This window comes from Nipponia nippon, unplaced genomic scaffold (genome assembly GCF_047370975.1).
Source record: "Nipponia nippon isolate SJK-2023a ecotype South Korea unplaced genomic scaffold, ASM4737097v1 scaffold_3, whole genome shotgun sequence".
Taxonomy (NCBI): Eukaryota; Metazoa; Chordata; class Aves; order Pelecaniformes; family Threskiornithidae; genus Nipponia; species Nipponia nippon.
Window position 1 is genome coordinate 83,912,092 of NW_028262347.1, and position 22,098 is coordinate 83,934,189.

Here is a 22,098-nt window from a genome sequence, read left to right on the forward strand (position 1 = left end):
TCACAATACTGCCAAGAAAATGTTCCTCTCACACTCGCCGCTATATTCTCTTTCTTCCTCTTTACCTCACTTCTGCCCTCCCTGACAGATATATATTTCTTTCTGCTATTATTGAAGAAAACGCAGCGACTTTTGTAGAACTCTTTTCATTAGAACTCTTCTTTTGGAAAGACAATATTTAATTCCTGATTACATCAGGTTCAGGCTTGAAACAGAGAACTGAATAAAATGTTTTACAGCTTTGAGGTTATCCTTTAGTTTGGACAGCTGTTTTCAGCAGCAGATATGTGATCACACTTTAGCTTCTGTTTCCTACTGGAATGTGCTGAAAGCAAACCAGAAGGTGGACTTGCATCTTAAAGCTGGCAAATTGCTCTCTCATCTGAAAGAAGTAAACACTTGTGCTTGAGGTTGGCACGTCAGCTAGGATATGTCAGGGTGTTGGCTCTTACCTTCCATGCCAACATCCCAGAGTGATCATTTGGTCTGGGAGCTCTAAGTCACCAAACTAGAAGGACCTCTTGACAAAGGCTACATCTCAGAAGGTATTTTCTTCTGCTCAGTTTTCTGGCATTAATGTTTTATTTCCATTTCTGTAATAACTTTCTTTATTCTTTGTTTCTTCTCCAGATCTATGGCATGTGGAAAAGCACACATGCAGATTTTGCGACTGCACAGTAAATTGAGTCTTCAAGAAAATACATTTCATATATCTCCCTCACAGAGATGGACACAGCTGTAGAAACTACCTTTCCCTGAGGTGAACAAACAATCCTACAGAGGAAAAGAAATGACAGGGAGTCCTGGTTAGCCAAGGAAGGAGTACATGTTTCATTGCACGAGAAATTGGCCACCTGCTCTATTGCGGTGTGCCTCCCATAAGTCTATTGGTCACTGCATTTCTCTGGATAACGGCAATTCTTTGTTATCCTGGTAGGCCAGTGCTTTGCTGGACTATTGCTATTATCCAAAGAATTGACTAGGGCAAATTTTGTAACAGCTGGCATTACTGAGACCATGAAGCAGGATCTTCTAGAGCAAGAGCAAAATATTCAGTTGATGCCAAAATGTCAGTGATTCTACCTGGAGTAGAAAGGCAGGCAGACATACTCCTTAATGGAAAGAGGAGCAGGAGAATAGATCATCTGAGGAGTTTTAAGCCCTTCTTCATAATGTTTTTTAGCACTTCCACAGTTGTGAAACCTTAAATGTGCATGACAAAAACAGGATGTCTGGAGTTTCCGGTACAATTTTTGCAATTTAGCAAACATGATGAATGGAACAGAAAAAGATTATGCATGCACATTACCACCTGAGTGATTAGTGTGAGGCTTACGGACACTATTCTACCCCATATTAGGAGTGTAAAGTGTTCTAAAAATGAATAAATCATATTAAAATATTGTTAAAATACTGGATCAGCCATGTAAATGGAACATAAAAAAAATACATTTAATACAAAATATCAAAAAAACATCCAAGGTTTCCAGAAACCGAACTCTATTCAAAATCAACTTGACCTGTTTTGGGGGGGCATTCTTGTTTTGGGGGGGCATTCTTGTTTTGGGGGGGGGTTTTGTTTGTTTGTTTGTTTTCCACAAGTGTGCTTGTTTAGGGAAGTGTCATTGGTAAAAGATGTTTATTTGTAAATACCTAAAATGATCCATCAGCTTTGTGCACCAAGATAGTTCTGGAGCTTTTGGAAGTTCCACCCTACATCCTCTCTTAGGCACCAGATTAAAGGATTTCAAGTTTCAGAGGCTATTCACTGACTTAAAGGAGGCAAGCCAGCACCCAGCACCTCTGAAAGCTATAACGTTTTCAGGTAGGCATTAAGAAAAATAAGCATTTGTATAATAATATCCTTTTTATTTATTTATTGCCTGTTATAATTTAATATTTGACTATTGCTCCAGATAATAAAAAATTATAAACATTTAAGGTTACAGGAAGAAGCCCTTGCTGTTTATTTAGTCAATACACAATTTGTTGTGCTGCATCTCAATATGCGTTTTGAAGATCGTTTGCCAGTTAGCAGTGCTGAAGGTAAATTGGAGAAAGATTTCTTGACTGAATCTAAAACATAGAGTGTTTCTAATCTGTTGTAAGCAAATACAGCTACAGATCATTTTCCTGAAAGTCTTAAGGACGGGAAAAATCAAAGCAGGGTGAAATTCAATAACGCAAATGGCAAGGCCACATATATGGGAATTGGTAGCTAGAACCTTCCAAATCAGAAAGGGCTCAAAAAGAGAAGGACCTGGGTATAATAATGTTTCCTGTGAGTTTGAGTAGGAATTAGGAATATACTGTGCCTATTAAGATCTCATACCAGTTACATCAGAAGAAGTGTCTGGAGCAAAGGTAGTGAAATTTAAGTGCTGATACATAAAGCAGTAGTGACACCACATACAGAATACTCTGCTTCATTGTTCTGATCACCAAACTTTAAGAAGGATATGATCTGTTTGGAATAGGTGTAGAGAAGGGCTACCTGTAAAAACAGTTGGATATAGTTTCTGTCACACTTCAGGAAACTAAAGGATCTTGGATTGTTTATCCTTGCCAGTTAAAGACAAGTAAGATTATTGTAGGAGTGTGCTGAAGAATGTCTGCCCAGGAGTAAAGGATTATAACCCAGTTTATGAATATTTCAAAGGTGTAAGTTAGAACAAAAATTTCTTACACAGGTTAAGTGAAATTCTGTAATAGCTTTCAGATGGGAGCATCCATTATAATTCAGCCCTCCATGTAAGCTGATCTTACACTTTCATTTTCCCTTTTGGAAAAATAGGCCTTTCCCAAAATACAGGTTGATAGTCATACATAAGGTTCACGAATTTCTATTGTACTCATAAAAACCCATGCAAAGTCAGGTATCATGGGAAGGATCCGTTCAATTATAAGGCACTTTTTTTTTAAACTAAACCACAAACCCAATATTACAAAAGTAAAAACAAGCAAACAAGGGAATCAAAAGAATCCTCAAACCTGAAAAACCTATACCAGAATTAGCTGCATCCCTAAATCTCACAGCTGCTCATCTAGGCATGTAATATACCACAACTGAGGCAACATGTGCCTTCAGAAGAGTTGGGAAGTGAAATAAATGTATCAGTCAGACCTGCTGGAATATACTCAGGCCAGCAAGCAAGATCAACTAGCTGTTGGTACATAAGGAGTTCTCCTAAAACTCAACAGAACAGAAAAATTTGATAGCACAAAATAGAAGGCCATGAGCTTGGAAGACTAATAAATAAAAGGACTGCTTGGAACGGTAAGTGCATCTGCTGGAAATGACTGTGAAAGCTGGTCACAGGATGTATATGGACCATTTGCATCCTGTGAGCATGATAAACTTTGGGAAATATGTTCCTAACAGCAACAGAGACAAGCTCATGCTCAGGCTCTGCTTCATCTGGAATTCGCTTATGGTTAAAGCATTTCTGGTCAGAAAAGACAAACAAAAACTAGCATGCAGAAAAAGGCTGTGCTGATGACAGGAATGTGAGGTCTCTCTTACAGGAGAAAGACTGAAAATCTTGTCTCATTTAGTTTGGCGGAATGCTGTCTGGAAAGGGAAATGGTTGGCCTCTTACAGATAAAGAGGGGCTAAACATCAGTGGGGAATGAGTCTTTAGATCTGTGTGATCTGACATCTTCTACAAAGGCAGTGACTGCAGCTGGAGGAGCAGGAGACGATGCCCTCAGCTCTTCTGCTTCCCTTTCCCCTTAAGGGCACCACAATGCAACACGGGCAGTTTATCAGACTAAATAGAACCACCATTATTTCTGGCTTATTCTATCACATGGAAGAGAACCAATGGTAGAAAGAGAGAGTTTCAGTCCTTTCTGCTAAGGCTGGCACTGTATTTCTGAACACAGCTGAATAGAAAGAAATGCTTCCGCTTCTCTTCAGTTCAAGCAGACAGTTCAGCTGGCATCAGACCATGGTGCAGTTCTAAGTAACGCTGTTGCAAATTATTGAATAGCATTATGACTTTCTAAGGGCCGAAAAGCTTGAAGCTACAGCTCTAATGAGGCCTGAGCCTGAGAAACCAACACTAACGATCAAAGCTCGGTCTTAATGGTTGGAAAGTCTGAGGGCTTCCAGCTCTGATGATCAACCTGTTAATTAACCAGTTAAGTTGATATTTTCTCTTGTACATCTTCTCTTCTCTTCTCCAAACATGTTACCACACCTCCTAGTGTACAAGTATTTATGATGTGTCGTATTTTCTTAGAAACCTCTTCTATGTTATTCAGTTCAAAGAACAAAATAACTACAGAAGTGGTATTTGATGCATGTTTCAGAGCAACAGCATAGGACAAATTTCTGGTTGTTTGAGCACTGATTCATTTAAGTCAAGAAATGGGCTCAGGATGTTATACTTTTCAGAGGAACAATGAGTTTCTGCAGCCCCTAACAGTTCTCCTTTGGGAACTGAGTTTTTCTGTTGTAAATTCCCTTTTCCCTCAAAAAAAAAAAAAAAAAAAAAGATTTGGGGGAGCCAAAGATCACAGCCAACATTATTTAGAACACCTTTTATTAATTAACAGTTATTATTGGTAAAGCCAAGCAGTTATTACTAGAAGCAGATGGCTATTCACACAGCACATTCTCTTGCTCCCCTCATGCAGTTCACACACTCGTTCATAGGTCGGAGCAGCAGCAGCGAGGCCAAGTGCAGCATGACACTCAGCAGCAAAAGGGCATATCGACACACTGGTGGCTTCTAGGCAGGTGTTCGGAAAGTCCCTCGGGGGCCCCAAGTTTCATCAGATGTGTGCACAACACTGTAGCCTTTGTTGCAAACAGCAGCCACTGCCCGGCAGCAGTCTCAGTTACTGTGTGTGTTGTAAGTGCTGGTGTGTGCTGGTGGTATAGATTTGGCAGGCTCTTGGCATTCTGGGTTGACCAGGTCTTGCAGCTGCAGCAGAACCCCTGCGCTCCAGAGTTTATCAGACCTTGGGAGGTTTTTGCATAGTACCTCTCAGCACATACTTTGCTTCTCCTTGTCTTGTTTTCTGGTAGCTTTTTCTCCATCAACAACAACCAGTACCTATAGCATCCATTCATAAAAACTCCCACAAAAGGCCACTTACAGCCATGCACTGAATTTGTGTCTCTTGCTTTATTCTTCACCACTCTTTAAATTAAAAATTTTATTATGCAAGAATAGTGTGGGTTACTTAGTAACATTCTTAGTAAACCTATAAGAGAATTTTACTTCCCTGAACCATGTGAATCAGTACACAGCAGAGGGTGCGACACCATAAGCAGAGCAAGTGACGCTATAAAAGGATGAGCTGCCTTCTGTGCTTGAGTAATGAAGGCTACAGCTTCCCATTGGTTCCTATCCACCCAGTCAAAAGGGACATTTATTCCCTGATTTAAAGACAGACTCAATCACAAAAGAAGTCTCCAGTGCCCAAGTTGCTTACATCTATTTTACAAGGCTGGGACAGAAAGTAAGCAAGGAAAGCAATTCACAGGTAGGTAAGAATGCCAGGTAGAGAGAACTGAGCTACTCTCTAAAAAGAAAAATGCTTAAGCAAATCAGTCACGCCAGAAAAGAAAGTCATGAAAGACAAAAACCAGAAAGAAATACCAATACAAGCTAAAGAAAGTATGATTACAGAGCATTATCTTGCAAAATGCCTGAGAAGGAGACAGGACATGAAACTACCTTTTGCAGGCCATTTGGAAGAAAAAGAAGTGAATACCAAAATGAGCTGCTCCTCCAGGACTGGGCTGGCCGGCTCTGTGAGCCACAGACAGGCAGCTGCGCAAAGGGGAACAGGAAGCTTGTACTGGGGCTGGAGCCCCTGTGTGTCTGGCTTCTGTACTCCGGTACTTGCCATACGAGACTGTAGACATGGACAAGGAAATTTCAGAGCAAAGCAAAACAGTACATTTCTTCATGGCATGTTCTCCAGACTGTCAAAAGATACTCTGAACTTAAGAAACTCCTGGCAGGCATCACCATCTGCAAGGCAGGGGCACACCAAAGAAAGAAGTCAGTTGCCTCACCTCTCAAGAAGAGGAATATTAAACAATCATCCATAAGAAGGATTGCACATAGGAGTGTCACCTTGAAGTGCAAAGAAAGAAGAAACTCTTGCCCCACACTGGCAAGGCAAGGCAAAGGCTGTCCTGTTTGCAAGGCTCTTGCCAAATCCAGTGCTATGGTCTAAGGGTACAATAAAAGCCCTTGCAATTCCAGCTGTACCTGGGGCACACTTTGCAGGTTTTCAGCAGCAAAGCATGAAAAGCAACTGCCTCTTGCGTAGTGGGAGAGAGCACCGTGTCAGTGGAGCATTTTGTTTAAATAGTGACACCCAGCACTGCCCTGGCAGGGAAGCGTCTGTAGAGGGATTTTTCAGGGTCCCTGGCTGTGTTTTGGCATTTGAACACTTGAGTCCCAGAGCAGAAGCAAACTTCTTTTGCTCTTGGACTCCTGAAGCCTGTTCTGCCAGCTGGAAGGTCCTCTCTGGGCTCCTGCAAGTTGCAGCCCAGCTGCACCCTGTAGCAAGCAGCTTCCCTGGACTTTGGGGGATAGGCAGGAGGAGGGAAGGCAGGACAGGACTTGTGGGCAGGAAACATCCTGCCAGACCAAAGATGGATGTCCTCCTCTCCGGGCAGTAAAGCTTGCCAGCCCTCCCTGGACCGTGGCTAGAGAGTGCTATAACGAGTCAATGACATCTTATTGCTGTGGCCAGGACACGGGGCCTTTTGTGCTGTGTGTTAGACTAGTGTCTCCTGGCTGGACAAGGGCACGCAGCTGGACGCAGACAGAAAGCTCTGCAAAGGGAGGCTGTGGAGCAGCCCTTGCTGAGGAAGAGGGCAGGAACCTGCCTGGAGGGCAACTGGCCCTGATGGGCAGCACCTGCCTCCAGCTCAGGTTTGCACTTGGTCTGAAAGCAGCTGAGAGGGGAAGAAGGGATCTGCCGCCTGCAAAGGATGGGCGCAGGCTGTGAGGGGTGGTGAGGATGAATGTTTCTGGAAGAGCAAAGGGACCTTCATGTCCTTCTTGCACCATCCCAAGGGGGAATACGAGACCATATCTGAAAGAAAATTAGATTTTCTAATGTTATGTTGATGCTGCAGGCCCTGGCAGCCATTACCATACGGGTATTACAATAAGGGGAACACAAGTGGGAGCACCTTGGAGTTAGCTCAAAGCAGGGTCTCAAGAACCTTTTCAGACTTTATGCTTTCCTTGAGCAAACCAGAAGTAGCAAGAAGCAGTGGTGGGGGACCTGAGGAACACAGAAAGGAGAAGGGAGGCACCACTTCAGAGCCGTGAGGAGAACCCCACTTCATCTGCCTCACTGGTAGATACCTTTGAAAGTCCCTTGTTTTCTGCCAAACTCTTGATAGAAACCTCACATTTTGCTACTCTGCAGTTTGGTGAGGGTGTCTGGCCAGCTGAGCACATCACTTTCACATGGATAACAGGAGATGATATGGCTTCTCATTTACATGGCAGCCTTTTGCACCATCTCAGCCTGGCCATGAGGCCCATTGATCCAAGCCAGGATACTGACCCACAAACTGCCTTCCCAGCCTGACCTCAGACCTGCCTCATCACTGTGGACTTGCCTGATGATCACTGGACAGTGTCTGAACCTAGTTACTGCCTCTGGACCTGCCCTGCTTACCTTGCTTGGGTACTGCAAGACTGAGCCCTCGCTGGCACGGTCATTGCCTCTGCCAGCCCTGTTACTGCTCTTGGCTCCCAGCACCCTGTCCCTTGCAGAGCAGCTGGCCCTTGCTGCTCCCTGACAACTTGCACCAGCTGAAGTCAGAATCAAGTGTGGTTTCAACACTGGGGTTGCTGACTCTGGCAGCCCAATAAAGGCTAGGCTGCTGCAGCTCCATGTCCCCAGGTCCAGGCAGTGGAGAAGCTGAGCATGGATTATCAGTAGGAACACATGCACACATACACATGATACATACATATCTGTATGCACAGATGGCCACAGATTACCACAAACAGAAAACAACACTCACATAAACATAAGCAGCACCTATGGCCTCATCCTATTCCCCTCTCCAGCTGATCAGGAGGAAAACAGGTTAGTCGAAATATATATATATGGATGTGTGTGTGTGTGTAAAATATTAATATTTATAATATTTACATCTTTTCATATATATATGAAAATACGGATCCCTTCAGTAGCTGATCTTAGCCAGTCTAATTAGTAGCTGCCCCTGGGATCCCCTGGTCTGCCCAGTTTCTGGTACCTAGACAGACAAAAGCCCATAAGCTGCAGTCCCACTTCAGTTGCTGGTACTCAGACCTACACACATACATGCACAGACACCCTATGGATCCCTCTGGCCTTAGATGCTTAATCTGTTCAGTAACTGGCTCCTGGATCGCCTTGTCTCCTGGTTTCACACATACACACACACAAACAACAGGTCTCTCCATTAGCTGGTCCAGATCTACTGGCTTTGCCAGTAGCTGACCAGTCTCTCCAGTAGCTGGCTTGGACCTCTTGGTCCCTCCAGTATCTGACTCTCAGACACTCTGGCCTCTCCAGTATCCAATCCAGACTTACAGCCACTCCAATACCTGGCTGTCAAACCTCTTACCCTACTTGATATTTGCTAGTGACTACACACTGACATGCACACACCCACACCCACATAACAGGTGCACTCTCCAGTGTCCCCAGTTGCTGGTACCTCAGAATCATGGCCCCTTTTGACCCAGGGGCCGCTCACCAGTGGCTGGCATGCAGACCTCCATACGCACAGGTGCACACAGAATAGAGAGCCCCTCACCCATGAAAACAGTCAGGAAAAAGAGTTTAACAAGGAGACAGGAGAGACTGTGTTGACCAGGTGCAGGGCATGGCCAGACAAGCATACTGACCAGCAACCTGTTTACACGGGACCAGCCCCTTTTATCCCATTTTCCCTCTCTTTTCCCATCATTCTTCCTCCCTAAAGCACCTTGATCCCTCCCTTTCCACCTTTGGCTCTTCCCTTAAATATCCCATAAAATGTCTCACACAATCTCAAAATGTGCTTCCCATGATCCCGTAATGAGTCCCATACCCCTAGGCAGTCTGTAAGTGAGTCCCTCCCATTGACTCACCTGGTGGGTCTCACTTCCCCACAATGGGGCTGGTCCCTGCCCTGTGGCAGCCCTGGGAGGAGCCGGGTCAGGGTGCTCCTGTGGCTCTGCTCAGGTTATTGGGGTTTCCCTGCCTGCCCTTGTTCCTTCTGCTTAATTCTGTTCCTTTGGGTTTGTGGGGATGAGCCTTTAATCACACAAATTAACTATTTCTAGGAGGCTATGCCTTATATTTCAACCTAGGGGACACAGCAGTAGTGGGTCTGTGCTGCCCATTTCGACTACACTGCTTCTCTACTGTCCCCATGCAACTTCTTCCTTTGTTTGTCTCAAGCCTTTTGGTCAGGAAAAAGACTTTATCACACCTCTCAGGTAGCTGAAATACTTGTTTTCCATCTCTACAGGTTTTTCAACTCCATCCCTGATAAATTTCATGGACCTCAAAGATTTGTTTTTCACAAGAAAGCTTTTTCTGAGAGCTACTTCCACATCTTTGTTCCACAGGATGTACACCAATGGTTTCAACAGGGGAGTTACACTGTGTAGGTGATGGAAATCAGAACATCCTCATTCAGGATGTACTCTGGATTTGAGCTGCAAGTAGATGATGGAGGCACATCCAAAGTGCATAATAACCACAGTAAAGTGGGATGTACAAATGGAGAAGGTTTTCCACCTTCTCTTAGTGGAAGGTATCTTCAGGATGGTGTTGAGAATTAGAAGGGAAGAGAGCAGAATCAAGCAGAAGGAGCAAAATGCAGCCAAAACAGCTGCATAAAAATGACCATTTCATCTAGACAATTCCTGGCACACACAAGCTTAAGAAGTGGTGCCAGATCATAGAGGAAGCTGATAGTTTTATTCTGCTTGCAGAAAGATAAATAATGCATGTCTCTGTTACTGAGAACAGAAATCCAGTCCACGCTGAAAAAGGTGCCAGCAGCAGGCAGAACATGCGGCTTATGATGACATGGTAATTGCAAGGGTCTGCAGACTGAGGCATAGCAATCATATTTCATTGTTGCTAGGAGCAGGCAATTGATGCATCAAAAGCCAAGGAAAAAACCACATCTGGATAGCATGTCCCATGAAGGAAAGGACCTTTTGCTTTCTTACCAAATTTACTACCATACTGGGGACAACAACAAAGGTATACTATGTCTCTGAGAAGGAGAGAGTAGAAAGGAAGTACATGGAGAAATGGAGAGAACAATCAACCCTTATTATCACCACTATACAGATATTGCCAGCGAGAGCAGACAAGCACATGAAGGAGAACACCAAAGCCAGAAGAATTTGTGCAATGGAGAAACAGGGAAATCCAGTTTTCAGGAAGAAATCAGGAAGAAGTCTGTGACATTAGTTTGGGAGGAGGCTAAGAAACCCTTCCTTCTGCTGCCTCCTCAGGTTGCAGACGTGGTGAACTCTCAGCCCAGGAGCTGTGCTCCCTCTTCTAAGAGTGGTTCTTTGGGGCTGCATTTGTGTTTGAAATACCCCCATGGCAACTGCTAAGGCTGCAGGCACATGTAGGCTTCTGACTATGCCCTGCCCTCAGGTTAAACTAACCAACTAAGGCATAGAAAACTACTGGCCATGGCATGAGAAATTGTCCAACATGGCAAGTAACAGTGCGAGAGGTTGACAAAAGTTACAGACAGCACCGTGAAGAATGGCTGGATTTCTCAGGTGGTTAAGGGGCAGTTTATGTGAGAAATCATTGCACTTCGCAGATAATTGGAGGGAGGTATTGGTGGCAAGAATTTTTCAAGGCCAACCATAGTTAGGTTATATGAGTGATACAATATAGGGCCAAAATTGCCTAGGTAACAGTATCATAAATCTCAAATTAGGTAACAGATGTAGTAGCAAAAGCAGGCAGGTTGTTTGTAGGGGAGAAGATTGGGGTGGAGAATGCGAGGGACAAGGAATGGGATAATAAAGTATGCAGATAATGATTTGGGCTGTCCAAGAGTACCTGCTGGGCATCCCTGCCTTTGATTACCACAACCTAATCAGGACCATAAAGCAAACATGTTGTTCTGACCATAGAACACATGTGAAAACAACTTCTTCAGTCAAGATTTGGGGAGAGCAGGATGCTTTCAGTGGTTAGCAGGGGAACATCTGAGACAGACGGATAAAGCATACTGGTATCACCATACTGATGCCTGTTGCAGGCCTGATGGTATCAGCATTCTCCTAATCACTTCCTAAAAACAACCATAAGGAGGTGGACAGCCTAGAAAGACTACATTCTAGATGGGACAAAAATGGCCCAGTGGAAAGAAAACTAAGAGTGTGTTCAAGCAGATGCCTAGGAAGGAGAGTTGCAAATGCTGCTGTCCTGTATAGGTTTCTGAAGTCATGTTTCTACCAGCCTCTGTTCACTGAAGGTTTTCTTGCATGAGAATGATTCCCGAGGAGCACTTAATTCACAGAACACACTGAATAGGCAAGATTCCCCCATGATGCAGCTGATATCACAGCCTTTTCTTTCCATGAAGCTGTCAGCTGCTGGATTGGGTGAGGAGTTCTCAAGGGATTAAACTAGCTTTCTAACTGAGCCCTGAATGTGCTCTCAGTAAACTATTTTCTACCAAGGGTCTTCCTAAGGGCCAGCTGCATGTTCTTGTTTGTTCAGGTTATAATCTACAGAGTTTAACAAGGAAGTCATTACAGCATAAGTAACAGAAAGAAAAGTGTCTTCATCCAAGATAGATCTGTATTTGGGCCTCAAATATATCATGGAAACACATTCAAAGTGCGCAGCAACCACAACAAGATGAGAAAAGCACTTAGGAAAAGCTTTTTGTTTCTCTTCAGTAGAGGGCATTTTCTTTATGATTGTCCTGGTTTCATCTGGGATAGAATTAATTTTCTTCCTAGGAGCTGGTATAGTGCTGTGTTTTGCTTTTAGTATGAGAATAATGTTGATAACACATGGATGTTTTAGTTGTTGCTAAGTAGTGCTTACACCAGTCAAGGACTTTTCAGCTTCCCATGCTCTGCCAGGTGCACAAGAAGCTGGGAGGGGGCACAGCCAGGACAGCTGACCCAGACTGGCCAAAGGGCTACTCCATACCATATGACGTCATGCTCAGTATACAAGCTGGGGGGAATTGGCCAGGAGGGGGGGACCGCTGCTCGGGGACTGGCTGGGCATCGGTTGGCAGGTGGTGAGCAATTGCCTCCTGCATCACTTGCTTTGTATATTATTACTGTTGCTATTACTATTACTATTACTATTACTATTACTATTACTATTACTATTACTATTACCATTACCATTACCATTACTACTGCTACTACTACTACTACTACTACTACTACCACCACCACCACTACTACTTTACTTTATTTTATTTCAATTATTAAACTGTTCTTATCTCAACCCACAAGTTTTCTCACTTTTACTCTTCTGATACTCTCCCCCATCCCACCAGTGGGATGGAGTGAGCGAGCGGCTGTGTGGTTGCTTAGTTACTGGCTAGGGTTAAACCACAACAATGATGAAGCCATAGGAAAGCAGCATCAATAGGAATGAGGCAAATATAACCAACATGCTAAGACCAAACAAGAAAAATTCAGTTCCTTTGCTGTCCATGTAAGCCATATAATCACAAGTGCCATGTCACAAAAGAAGAGATTAATCTTATGGCCATGGAAACTTAAGTTAAATACGGAAGATGTCTCACTTAGGGACAGCGCAAACCCAATTAGTGCTGAAAAGGCCACCAGGTGAGTATAGGCTTTGGGGTTCATGAGGATGAGTTTGAAGGCTTATATATTGCAAAGCAGTAATCATAACCCATTGCTACTAGAAGGAAACAAACTGACCATGAAGAACCAATGAAGAAAAATGTCTGCATAAGACAAGCAATAAATGAAATGGTCTTGATTTCTTTTAAGAAATTTGCCAACACAGTAGGGACAATGACTCATTAATAACAGATCTATGAAAATGAAGGAACAGAGAGAAAGAAATAAATGGGAGAGTACAGTCAATCCTTATAATCACCATAATGGTGATATTTTTGTCAATTGTAAGTAGGTATATGATGGAAAACACTAGGATAAGCACAAGCTGCACATCCAGAAAACTGGAAAGTTCGAGCAGGATTAATTCTGTTTTGAGGGTTTGATTTCCTTTTCTCATTTATGGAAAAATGTTCTGCTGCAAAGAACAATCATAAGACAAAGGAATGAAATAATAGTATCACAGCTTAATCCATTAGAAAAGCTGATCTTTTCCCATATACACCATTATACCTTGAAATGTTACAAGGACTGAAAACATTTCACACTTTCAAACAGTCCTTCACATGACAATAACTGTAAGAGTAATAATAGTAATAATAAATTATCGTAGGTTCTTACTTACTTGCTGCCCAACTAAGACTCCAGAGGAGTTTAAGTGATGTACCTAATAACCTTGTGACATGAAGGCCTACATACAAAGATAAAAATGAGGAAGCTTACATGAAAATCTAAGGAAATAAGACCAAAACCAAGGCTGATATCTTATGGGAAGATAAGGCATTGTTTCCTTTACCCAAAGGTTTGGTTTTAAACATCCTTCATCACAGGTCTTTGAAAATTTGTCTCATATAAATGCAAATTCTCAGACACAAAGTCAATGACTTGATGAAAATTAACTTGCATGGCGAGTCCCTGCATTTTTCTCTCACACACCTGACACAAATATAGGGTATTTTTTCCAGCTAAGGAGCAAGACTGGAATGGAGGAGGGGAGAATGTATGCTGGCACTGGAACATTCAATCTCCAGTCTTTGTCACTGCTTAATATGTCTCTATTAATGACACTGGTGCGGTGGTAGGCCTTGATGGGCAGGACACAACAGGACCCATGTCTGGGCAGCCTGTGGCTCTGGGATCCCAGGACACAGGGAAGGAGAACTTATCCCCAAGAGTGGCAATGTAAGTTTGGGTCGGAGAGGAGAGGCAAGCACTGAAGGGAGACCTGTCGCAGGGCAGGGCCAGGGAGGAGAACGCAGAGGAGAGGAGAGGAGAGCCTTGTAGTGGCTCCCCCATGCCAAGCGCTGGGAAATCCTCCGCCATGGAAAACAGGAGCAGAGCTGGGGGGCAGAGCTGCTCCCTGAGCTCACCTGCAAAGAGCGGAGCCAGCGGGGATGATGTCACAAGCAAGGAGGTGAGGTCACAGAGGAAGTCCTTCCCTATTGGTCCCTGCCACCCAAGGGCCCGAGCCTGTGCAGGAGAGGGCCTGAGCCGGAGCCCTTCTTCCGAGGGGCTCGGTCAAAGCGGGGTCTGTCCCGGCTGCCCTGCCACAGACAAGACTTGGCCAGGCCGGCAAGGACAAGCGCAGGCAGCCCAAGCCCAGAGACAGGCACCACCAGCGAGGGCCAGCAAGGAAAGCAAGGACAGGCGGGCAAGGCGGGCAGGGCACGGGAAGGCGCAGCGTGGAGATATCTGCGGGAGCAAGCTGCGAGCAGCATGTCTGGAGCAGAGGAGGTCTGCACAATGCCTGAGCAGGAGAGAGAGCCTGAAGCGACATGTTCTGGGGGCCCCTCCGGAGGCAGCGAAGGAAGGGCCAAGAAGAGCCGCTCCTCCCGGTCCTCCCGGGCCGGGCTGCTCTTCCCTGTGAGCCGCGTGGACAGGCAGCTGCGCAGAGGCCGCTTCGCTGAGCGCTTTGGAGCCAGGGCCCCCGTCTACCTGGCTGCGGTGCTGCAGTGGGTGACGCACAAGACCATGGACATGGCTGGCAAGATTTCCAAGAAGAGCAAGCAGAAGCGCATTTCTCCATCGCACTTGCAGATGGCGGTGCAAAAGAGCTCTGTGCTCAAGCAGCTCCTGCGAGGCGGCGTGCCCAGGCGCCGCGGGAGGGCTGTCCCCCAAAGCCAGCGCGTGGCCTCACCCTCCAAAAAGAAGATGGGCAAGAGTAAGAAGAGAGGCCCCACGCCAAGGGCTGCACCTGCCCGTACCACTGCTGCTGCCAAGTGAGAAGAAGGTAGAAGCTCTTGCCCCACACCAGCAAGGCAAGGCAAGGCAAGGACTGCTACACGTGCAAGGCACTATGTTCTAAGGGTACAATAAAAGCTTTTGCAATGCCATGCGGGACACGGGGCCTTTTGTGCTGTGTGTTGGACTAGCGTCTCCTGGCTGGACAAGGGCACGCAGCTGGACGCAGACAGAAAGCTCTGCAAAGGGAGGCTGTGGAGCAGCCCTTGCTGAGGAAGAGGGCAGGAACCTGCCTGGAGGGCAACTGGCCCTGATGGGCAGCACCTGCCTCCAGCTCAGGTTTGCACTTGGTCTGAAAGCAGCTGAGAGGGGAAGAAGGGATCTGCCGCCTGCAAAGGATGGGCGCAGGCTGTGAGGGGTGGTGAGGGTGAACGTTTCTGGAAGAGCAAAGGGCCCTGGAGGTTCCTCTTGCACCATCCCAAGGGGGAATATGGGAGAGACAGCAAGTGCCCCGCAGTCCAGCCGCGTTTGCCCTTCCTGGGTGGGGAGGGCAGGAAAGCGCTTGGGCTCATCACAGCCATCACCCCAATTCCCACAGCTGCCTGCCCATGCAGAGCCCGATGGGCGGGCGGTGTCTTCCACACCGTTCTTTCCATGGCTCTCGCAGGGCCCTCAGGTTCTGGATGCAGCCTGAGCACACTGCCCGCCTTTCTTGCAGGTGAGGCACGCAAGGACAGGCCCTCCTGTGGGATCTTCCCATCGGGCGTATCCCCACTCGGGACCCTTGGAAGTCAGGAAAAGCCACTTTCTGACAGTGACTGGTATTCATTTTCCCCCACTTTCCCTATTTATTTCCACACTGCAAGGTCTTCTGGATGTTAAGTATGTATCCTAGGCTGAAGCTGGCGTTCTCTGGAACTCCATGGGAGGAGAGGGAAGAGAAAGGAAGGGCGCACGTGCCGCAGGGAAGTGTGTTGCCTGGTTTCCATAGGCAAATGCATTCCACTCCAAACTGCTACAAACAGGTGACCCAGCTCGTTGCGGGACTTTATAGAAACTCGGGGCATGAAGCGCTTTGGCTCAAGGAGCGATTGAAACACGCTCTCCTTCAGTCTTGCTCTACTGACACGTTCCAGAAGTGGTTTCCAGTGGAGACAAGGGGAGACACATCCATCTCCCATTGTCTTCAAGCCTCAGAGACAACAGGTAGCACATAAACACACCTCTAAGATACCTGGGAAATCATCTCAGTGGTACCACACACTTGTTGTTGCTGATGTAAATGATACTGATATAACTACCAATACTATGGGGAATTTATAAAATCCACAGGTGTTCCTGACTAATAATCAGTGCTCCAAATGCAACAAAGTCAATACTAGGAGTCAAATACAAAGTCGATACTACTGCAATACTAGGAGATTTAAATTTTTTTCGGTATATAGAGGCAATCAAAGGTTAAAAAAGGCACCCCACACCTGGAAATCTGAAAATAAGCCACGGATAACCCGTGTTGTGGCTCTCTCCTTTCCTAGTGTTGAGGTGTGTGGTGCAAGATAACCCGGTACGAGAAAGGCGTACGGGAGAGCATATCCTTAAGTTTGACCCTTAAGTTTGAGGTGTGTTAAATATCTGCACTAGATTTCCTGTTTATGAAAGGAATTTTCAGACTCTTCAAGGGTGAGGATCTCTCCAGCCACTTATTTCCAACAAGGATTTGCTTTCTCCTTTTCTTTATAGCCATGTTCTGCGTTTGTTTAATCGCAAGGGATTTTCTAGCTGTGGGGCAAGACTGGAGTGGAGGAGGGGAGAACGGATGCTGCCTCTGAAACTTTCAAAGTCCAGGCCTTGTCACTGCTTACAGCCTCTCTGCTAATGGTCCTGTTGGCTCAGCGGCTTCCCGTCCTCTCCGCAATTTGTCCCCATTCTGCGTGACGTGAGAAGAACAGCACTCTTTCTCAATCTTAGGGGTGACGGGAGGAAGCAGGCGACTCCAAACGAGAGCGGTTGCTTCCACTGCGCAGGGCACTGCGGGAGAAACCTTATCAGTGGGACTGGCCAGCGAACGGGGGATGTGGTCACAGTCAAGCTTTGGCAGAGCAGAGGGACTCAGAGGGGGCGCGTCAGAGCCTTCGAGGCACAGGAATGGAGAGAAAACGGATGCAAAGGAAGAAAGGAAATGAGTGCAGAGAGGGAAAGGGGTCAGCACAGGGCTGCAGAGTCAATGTTTTGGATGAAAAGGGATCCTGGAGCTATAGAGAGAATTATCACAGCCAACATGGGAAAGTGTGAGAGGACAAAGTCCCTTATTTTCTGGGGCAAGACAGAGGAAGAGCTAGAGGCAGTGACCAGGAAGAGCCCTCTGTGTTACACCTTTCACGCACAAAGAAATGAAATGGGGCAGTTTTGGTCTTTCTGAAAGGGTGACCCTTGTTTCTTCATGCTGATCACCGTTCAGCAATCCCAACCACAGTAACAAAGTTTTGGATTCACCGTAACACCAGCACGAGCTGAGCTTTTATTCCCGACAAGCTGCTGTTAAAATAAACGTGTGGGTGGATTTGTGCACGTGCCTGCGAACATGGGAAGGGTGATATTTATTATGGACGCAAGAGCGGGCAAGGCAAGTCATGAGGTGTGTTCCCCCTGTGCGCGGTACGAGACTGATGAGTGCCCCAGGGTAGGCAGGCAGGTGGGAATCACCGCTAAGGCCTGGAACCTTCTTCCCCCACTACGCCTGATGTGCCTGTGTTCAAGCAGACATGAAAATGCTTTGCAAAACAAGAAATCTTAACTTTTAACAACCCCCACTGTGGCCTGTGTCGCGGCACAACAACGGCACTGGGAATCACCCGTGCCACTTGCAGATGCCCCGTCAGACTTGTTATCGTTGAAACGCTGACACCTTAATGACGCCTCGCGTGGCTCCTCTCCCGGCACCATGGGACCCTCCCCTGTGCCATTTGGACAGGCAGAGCCTCGGCCCTCAGGCTCTGTTACCCAAAGTGCTGAGCAGGGCTGCGTGACCCACGTGCTCGGTTCAGGCTCTGGCAGCGTATTGCCTGCATGGCAGGTCAGGCACAGCCACTGCTGCCGCTGCTGTAGCATTTGTTGCCCAGTCGCTGTCAGATAAAAGTTGGGATTTCACCCTTTACTTAGCTCAAGTTCAGTTCCCTTCTCAGCCGTTTCCTCATGCGTGCTTCCATCCACCTCTCCATCTACAGCTGCTCCCTGGAAGAGCCGTTTTCACCTGCTCCTCCCTTCCCTGTGCTGCTCTTCGGCTGTGCTTCCCTTGCCGTCTTAGGGATGAAGTGACTCCTATCGCATACTCGCTGTGAAATCCCTCCTCAAACCCCAAACCCCAGAGGCTGGCCCCCAAGGACCAAAACAAACTGAGATGGCTGCTGAGAAAACTGCAATTGACTGTGGGGAAGTGGAGAGGGGCAAAAAGCACCTGATTGCACAGCATACCAAAAATTAGCTGCAATTTAGATGCTTAGATGCCCTTGTGGACCGGGCCTTTGTGGAACTGAGAAAGGTGAAGCTCCTGCAGTCCTGGCCTGTGGGGGCAATCATACCCTGTGATTTGAAGGAAGGTCTGGGAAAAAAGGCACCCACACCTTGTGCGCTTGGCTTGGGTCAGCCATAGGGAGTCCAGGGGACCATAACAGTGGGGTGGAGCGCAGGCTCACATTTTTTGGCCAGAGGGAGCCATATCGTCAAGGCCTTAAGCTCAGGAGGGCTTAAGTTCACAGATAGTTTCCAAAGCAAAATGTGGTTAAAGATAAACTTCCTCGTAGTGACCCCTGTCCCTGTCCTAATGCGTCAGGTTTAGGTTGTGCAGCAGACTTTAGAAAGGAACGGGGAAAATCTTGAGGCACCCTTGAAGCAGTCAGCAAAAGTGCGTGCTGTGAGCAAGTTATTCTAACGTGGTTTGCGATGTGGTGGTTAGAAAGAAGGCGATTTTAGCAGGGCTTAGATTGCGTGCGTGCAGGAAGGGAGAACGTGAGGTTCAAACAGCACTGTTCTCAGATGGGAAAGAGGTGCTCACACGGGCACCGCGTGACTTGGTGTTTGCTTCTGATCTTGCTGAATCTGACTGGGGAGGAGGGACTTGAGGGAGGGAAGTGGAAGTAAGCCTTGGGCATGAGCAGAAAAAGCCCCAGCCCCCAAGCAAGATGCTGGATCCCCATCCTTGAGCTATATGCTGCTCCCTCAGACTCTAAGATGGGTGTGTGCAGGCAGCCCAACCATGAGGTCAGACGGTGTTTTGCTGTGTGGCCTAACTGGGGCAGATGCTTTCTGATAGAGGAGAACCAGAGACAGATCAGCTCCCCGGCTGGACTTAACAACAGCTTTCTCTCTCTCCCACCAAGACAATGGGCGCAAGTCACTATAGCAAGACCAAGTCACAGTCGCTGTTGTCCTTTTCTCTGGCCGTGCTTCAGGTTTATTGACTGCAACTAACAGACACAGAGTGGAAGGGTGTAAGAGAGCCAGTCTGTTTCCCTGTGTTCAGAGAACTGGTACACTCCAGATGAACCAGGCATTCCTCGGTCTCCCACCAAGTGGCCAAGAGGAGAAGAGTCACAAGCCCAGCTATGTTCTCCGACAGTCTCAGTTTGAATGGAGCATAAATGGACATGGAGCTAACGGCCACCAACTCGAGGGCCCCGGGGCATGCTGTGCCATAGGTCTGGTGAAAGTCCGGGAGCTTTGTTCCCTGAGGAGAGGCCATCATCAGCTGGGCTGAAGGAGACTCCTGCTTCACTGAAGGGCTCTACACCCACCCGGGTCATAAGGACAAGACCGTTCTTCCCTCCACAGGGTGGTATGAAATGAGGAACAGAAAAATGTTCTTCAGGACCACATTGATGATCTCAGGGCCTGGCAAGAATGACACAGTCGTGCAAAGGAGCATTTGTCAGGAGGTACCCTGCTTCCGAAATGGGATGCTGGGCCAGGTGCCCCCCAGAGGTCCCTTCCAGTCTAACTAACGTCTATGAGTCTGTGTGTGCAGGAATTACCTCTGGCTCTGAACGGAAAGCCAACGTGGGCATGAGAACGGATAACAAAGGCAGCGAAGCTCTCTTACCGACCCGGTTATCCAAATGGTGTAGGTACCATGCTAATCCTTTACTCTTCAGTACCTCACGATGGTGTTTTCATCTCCCTTACCAGCTCAAAACCAGAAGCAACGTAGCTGGCAGCGAGTGGTGGCTGCAGGTCAGCTTTTAGTAATGCAGTTTCTCCTATTATGGATTATCATAGGATTATCCAGGTTGACATCCAGCGTTATTCCAAATTGAATCGTACCCTGCTTTTTCAGTGCCAAGGTACAAAAAAAGCCATCTGCCTAAGGGGAGAGCCCATTCACACCAGAACTTCAAGGAGCTCCCTTCACCTCATCCATGTGCACGATTTTCTTCCCAGGCCTTTCCGAAGGGCCAAGCGCACATCCTTGTTCCTCAGGCTATAAACCACAGCAAGGGAGTCACCACGGTGTAAGTAAGTGACAGAAATCAGAGTGTCCCCCTCTAGGGAACAGGCGGATTTGGGCCTTAAATAGATGATGGAGGCGCACCCAAAGTGCACAACAACCACAGTGAGATGGGAGGCACAAGTGGAAAAGGCTTTCTGTTTCCCCTCAGTAGAAGGGATCTTGAGGATGGCGTTGAAGATCAAAACGTACGAGAGGAGAATCAGCAAGAACGAGCCAAACACAACCACGATGCAAAAAATAAAAATTACTATCTCAATTCCATTATTTTCTGTGCAAGCTGCCTGAATGACAGGAGCCATGTCACAGAAGCAGTGATTGATTTCCTTCTCTCCACAGAAAGGCAATGTGAATATAAAGTAGGTATCTATCAGGGACAAGGTAAAGCCTGTGACCGTTGCAAAGGCCACTAGCTGGCTACAGACTCTGTCATTCATGAGGACGTTGTAATGTAAAGGTTTACATATAGCCACACATCGGTCATACCCCATTGCTGTTAGAAGCATACAGTTAGTGCCTCCACTGAAGAAAAGCATCTGAACAGCACATCCAGTGCAAGAAATGGACTTTTCTTCTGTTAGTAGATTTACCAGCATCTTGGGAATGACAGCAAATATATAGCAAGTTTCTGAAAAAGAGAGAGTGGAAAGGAAGAAATACATGGGGATGTGAAGGTGACAGTGAAGCCTGATAATTGTCATTAGCAGGACACTTCCAGTGAGGGTGACCACGTAAGTCAGGAAAAAAAGCACAAATAATGGAATCTGAAGAGCTGGAAGATCTGAAAATCCAATCAAGACAAACTCCGTCACTTTGGTTTCATTCATTGTAAAGTTTCTGATCTAGAAAGAGGTCACTGTCAAAAAGAAATCTGACATGAATAGTGAGAAAAGTAACAAAACCACTTTCCCTTTGTAATTCCCAAAGCATGGTATAACAGTGGGGAGTAGTCCTCTGACACACGTGGACAGTATTCCTACAGCGAAGCAGTAACAACAGTAAGCCAGAGAACTGTGTTTCCTTTTAAGTTCACTGCTTCTTTGCACACTCTCCTTTCAGTTTAGGAATATTATTCAGTGTAGTATTACGAAACATTTCTTTGCTGTTCCTTCAGTAGGAAGTAAAAGGGTAAGAAAACCAAGTTCGGTGTCTTACTCCGAAGTCAGAGTAGCAGCTTAGTCTAACAGGGCAAAAATCACTTCAGGCTTTTTTGAGGCTGAAATCCCAGGGGTTTTTATCTCACTGCATAATAAAATCTGGTATTCTGGGACTAGAGGGTCTAGAAGTGCAACAGTATTCAAAACCAGACAGTTTAAATACAGGGGAAGGAAAAGACGGTTTTATGCTTGGACAAAGTCTTCACTGTTCATCTAGCACTGCAAACTAAAAACCAGCAAGCCATTTCTTTCTATAATTCAATATTCAACAGCACGTAATGTCAGATAAAACAAACTGCTGATTGATTCAGTTTCAGCATTAGTGCCATTAGTGCCGTATATTAACCCATTTAAATACATTCTAATGTTTTAAGTAAAACCTAGCTATAACGAACAGCTTCACCACAAC

General features: G+C 46.3%; 2 protein-coding genes across 2 annotated transcripts; one reads left to right on the forward strand and one right to left on the reverse strand.

Annotated features, from left to right (window-relative positions):
• Window positions 1–14,567: 14,567 nt before the first annotated feature.
• LOC104008558 (histone H2A) lies at window positions 14,568–15,074 on the forward strand. The gene has a single exon (XM_009475139.1). The coding sequence runs from the start codon at window positions 14,568–14,570 to the stop codon at window positions 15,072–15,074; it is 507 nt and encodes a 168-aa protein (XP_009473414.1).
• Window positions 15,075–20,432: 5,358 nt separating this feature from the next.
• On the reverse strand, window positions 20,433–21,359 carry LOC104014953 (olfactory receptor 10T2-like). The gene has a single exon (XM_009467639.1). It carries the CDS (start codon window positions 21,357–21,359, stop codon window positions 20,433–20,435), a length of 927 nt encoding a protein of 308 aa, XP_009465914.1.
• Window positions 21,360–22,098: the final 739 nt, after the last annotated feature.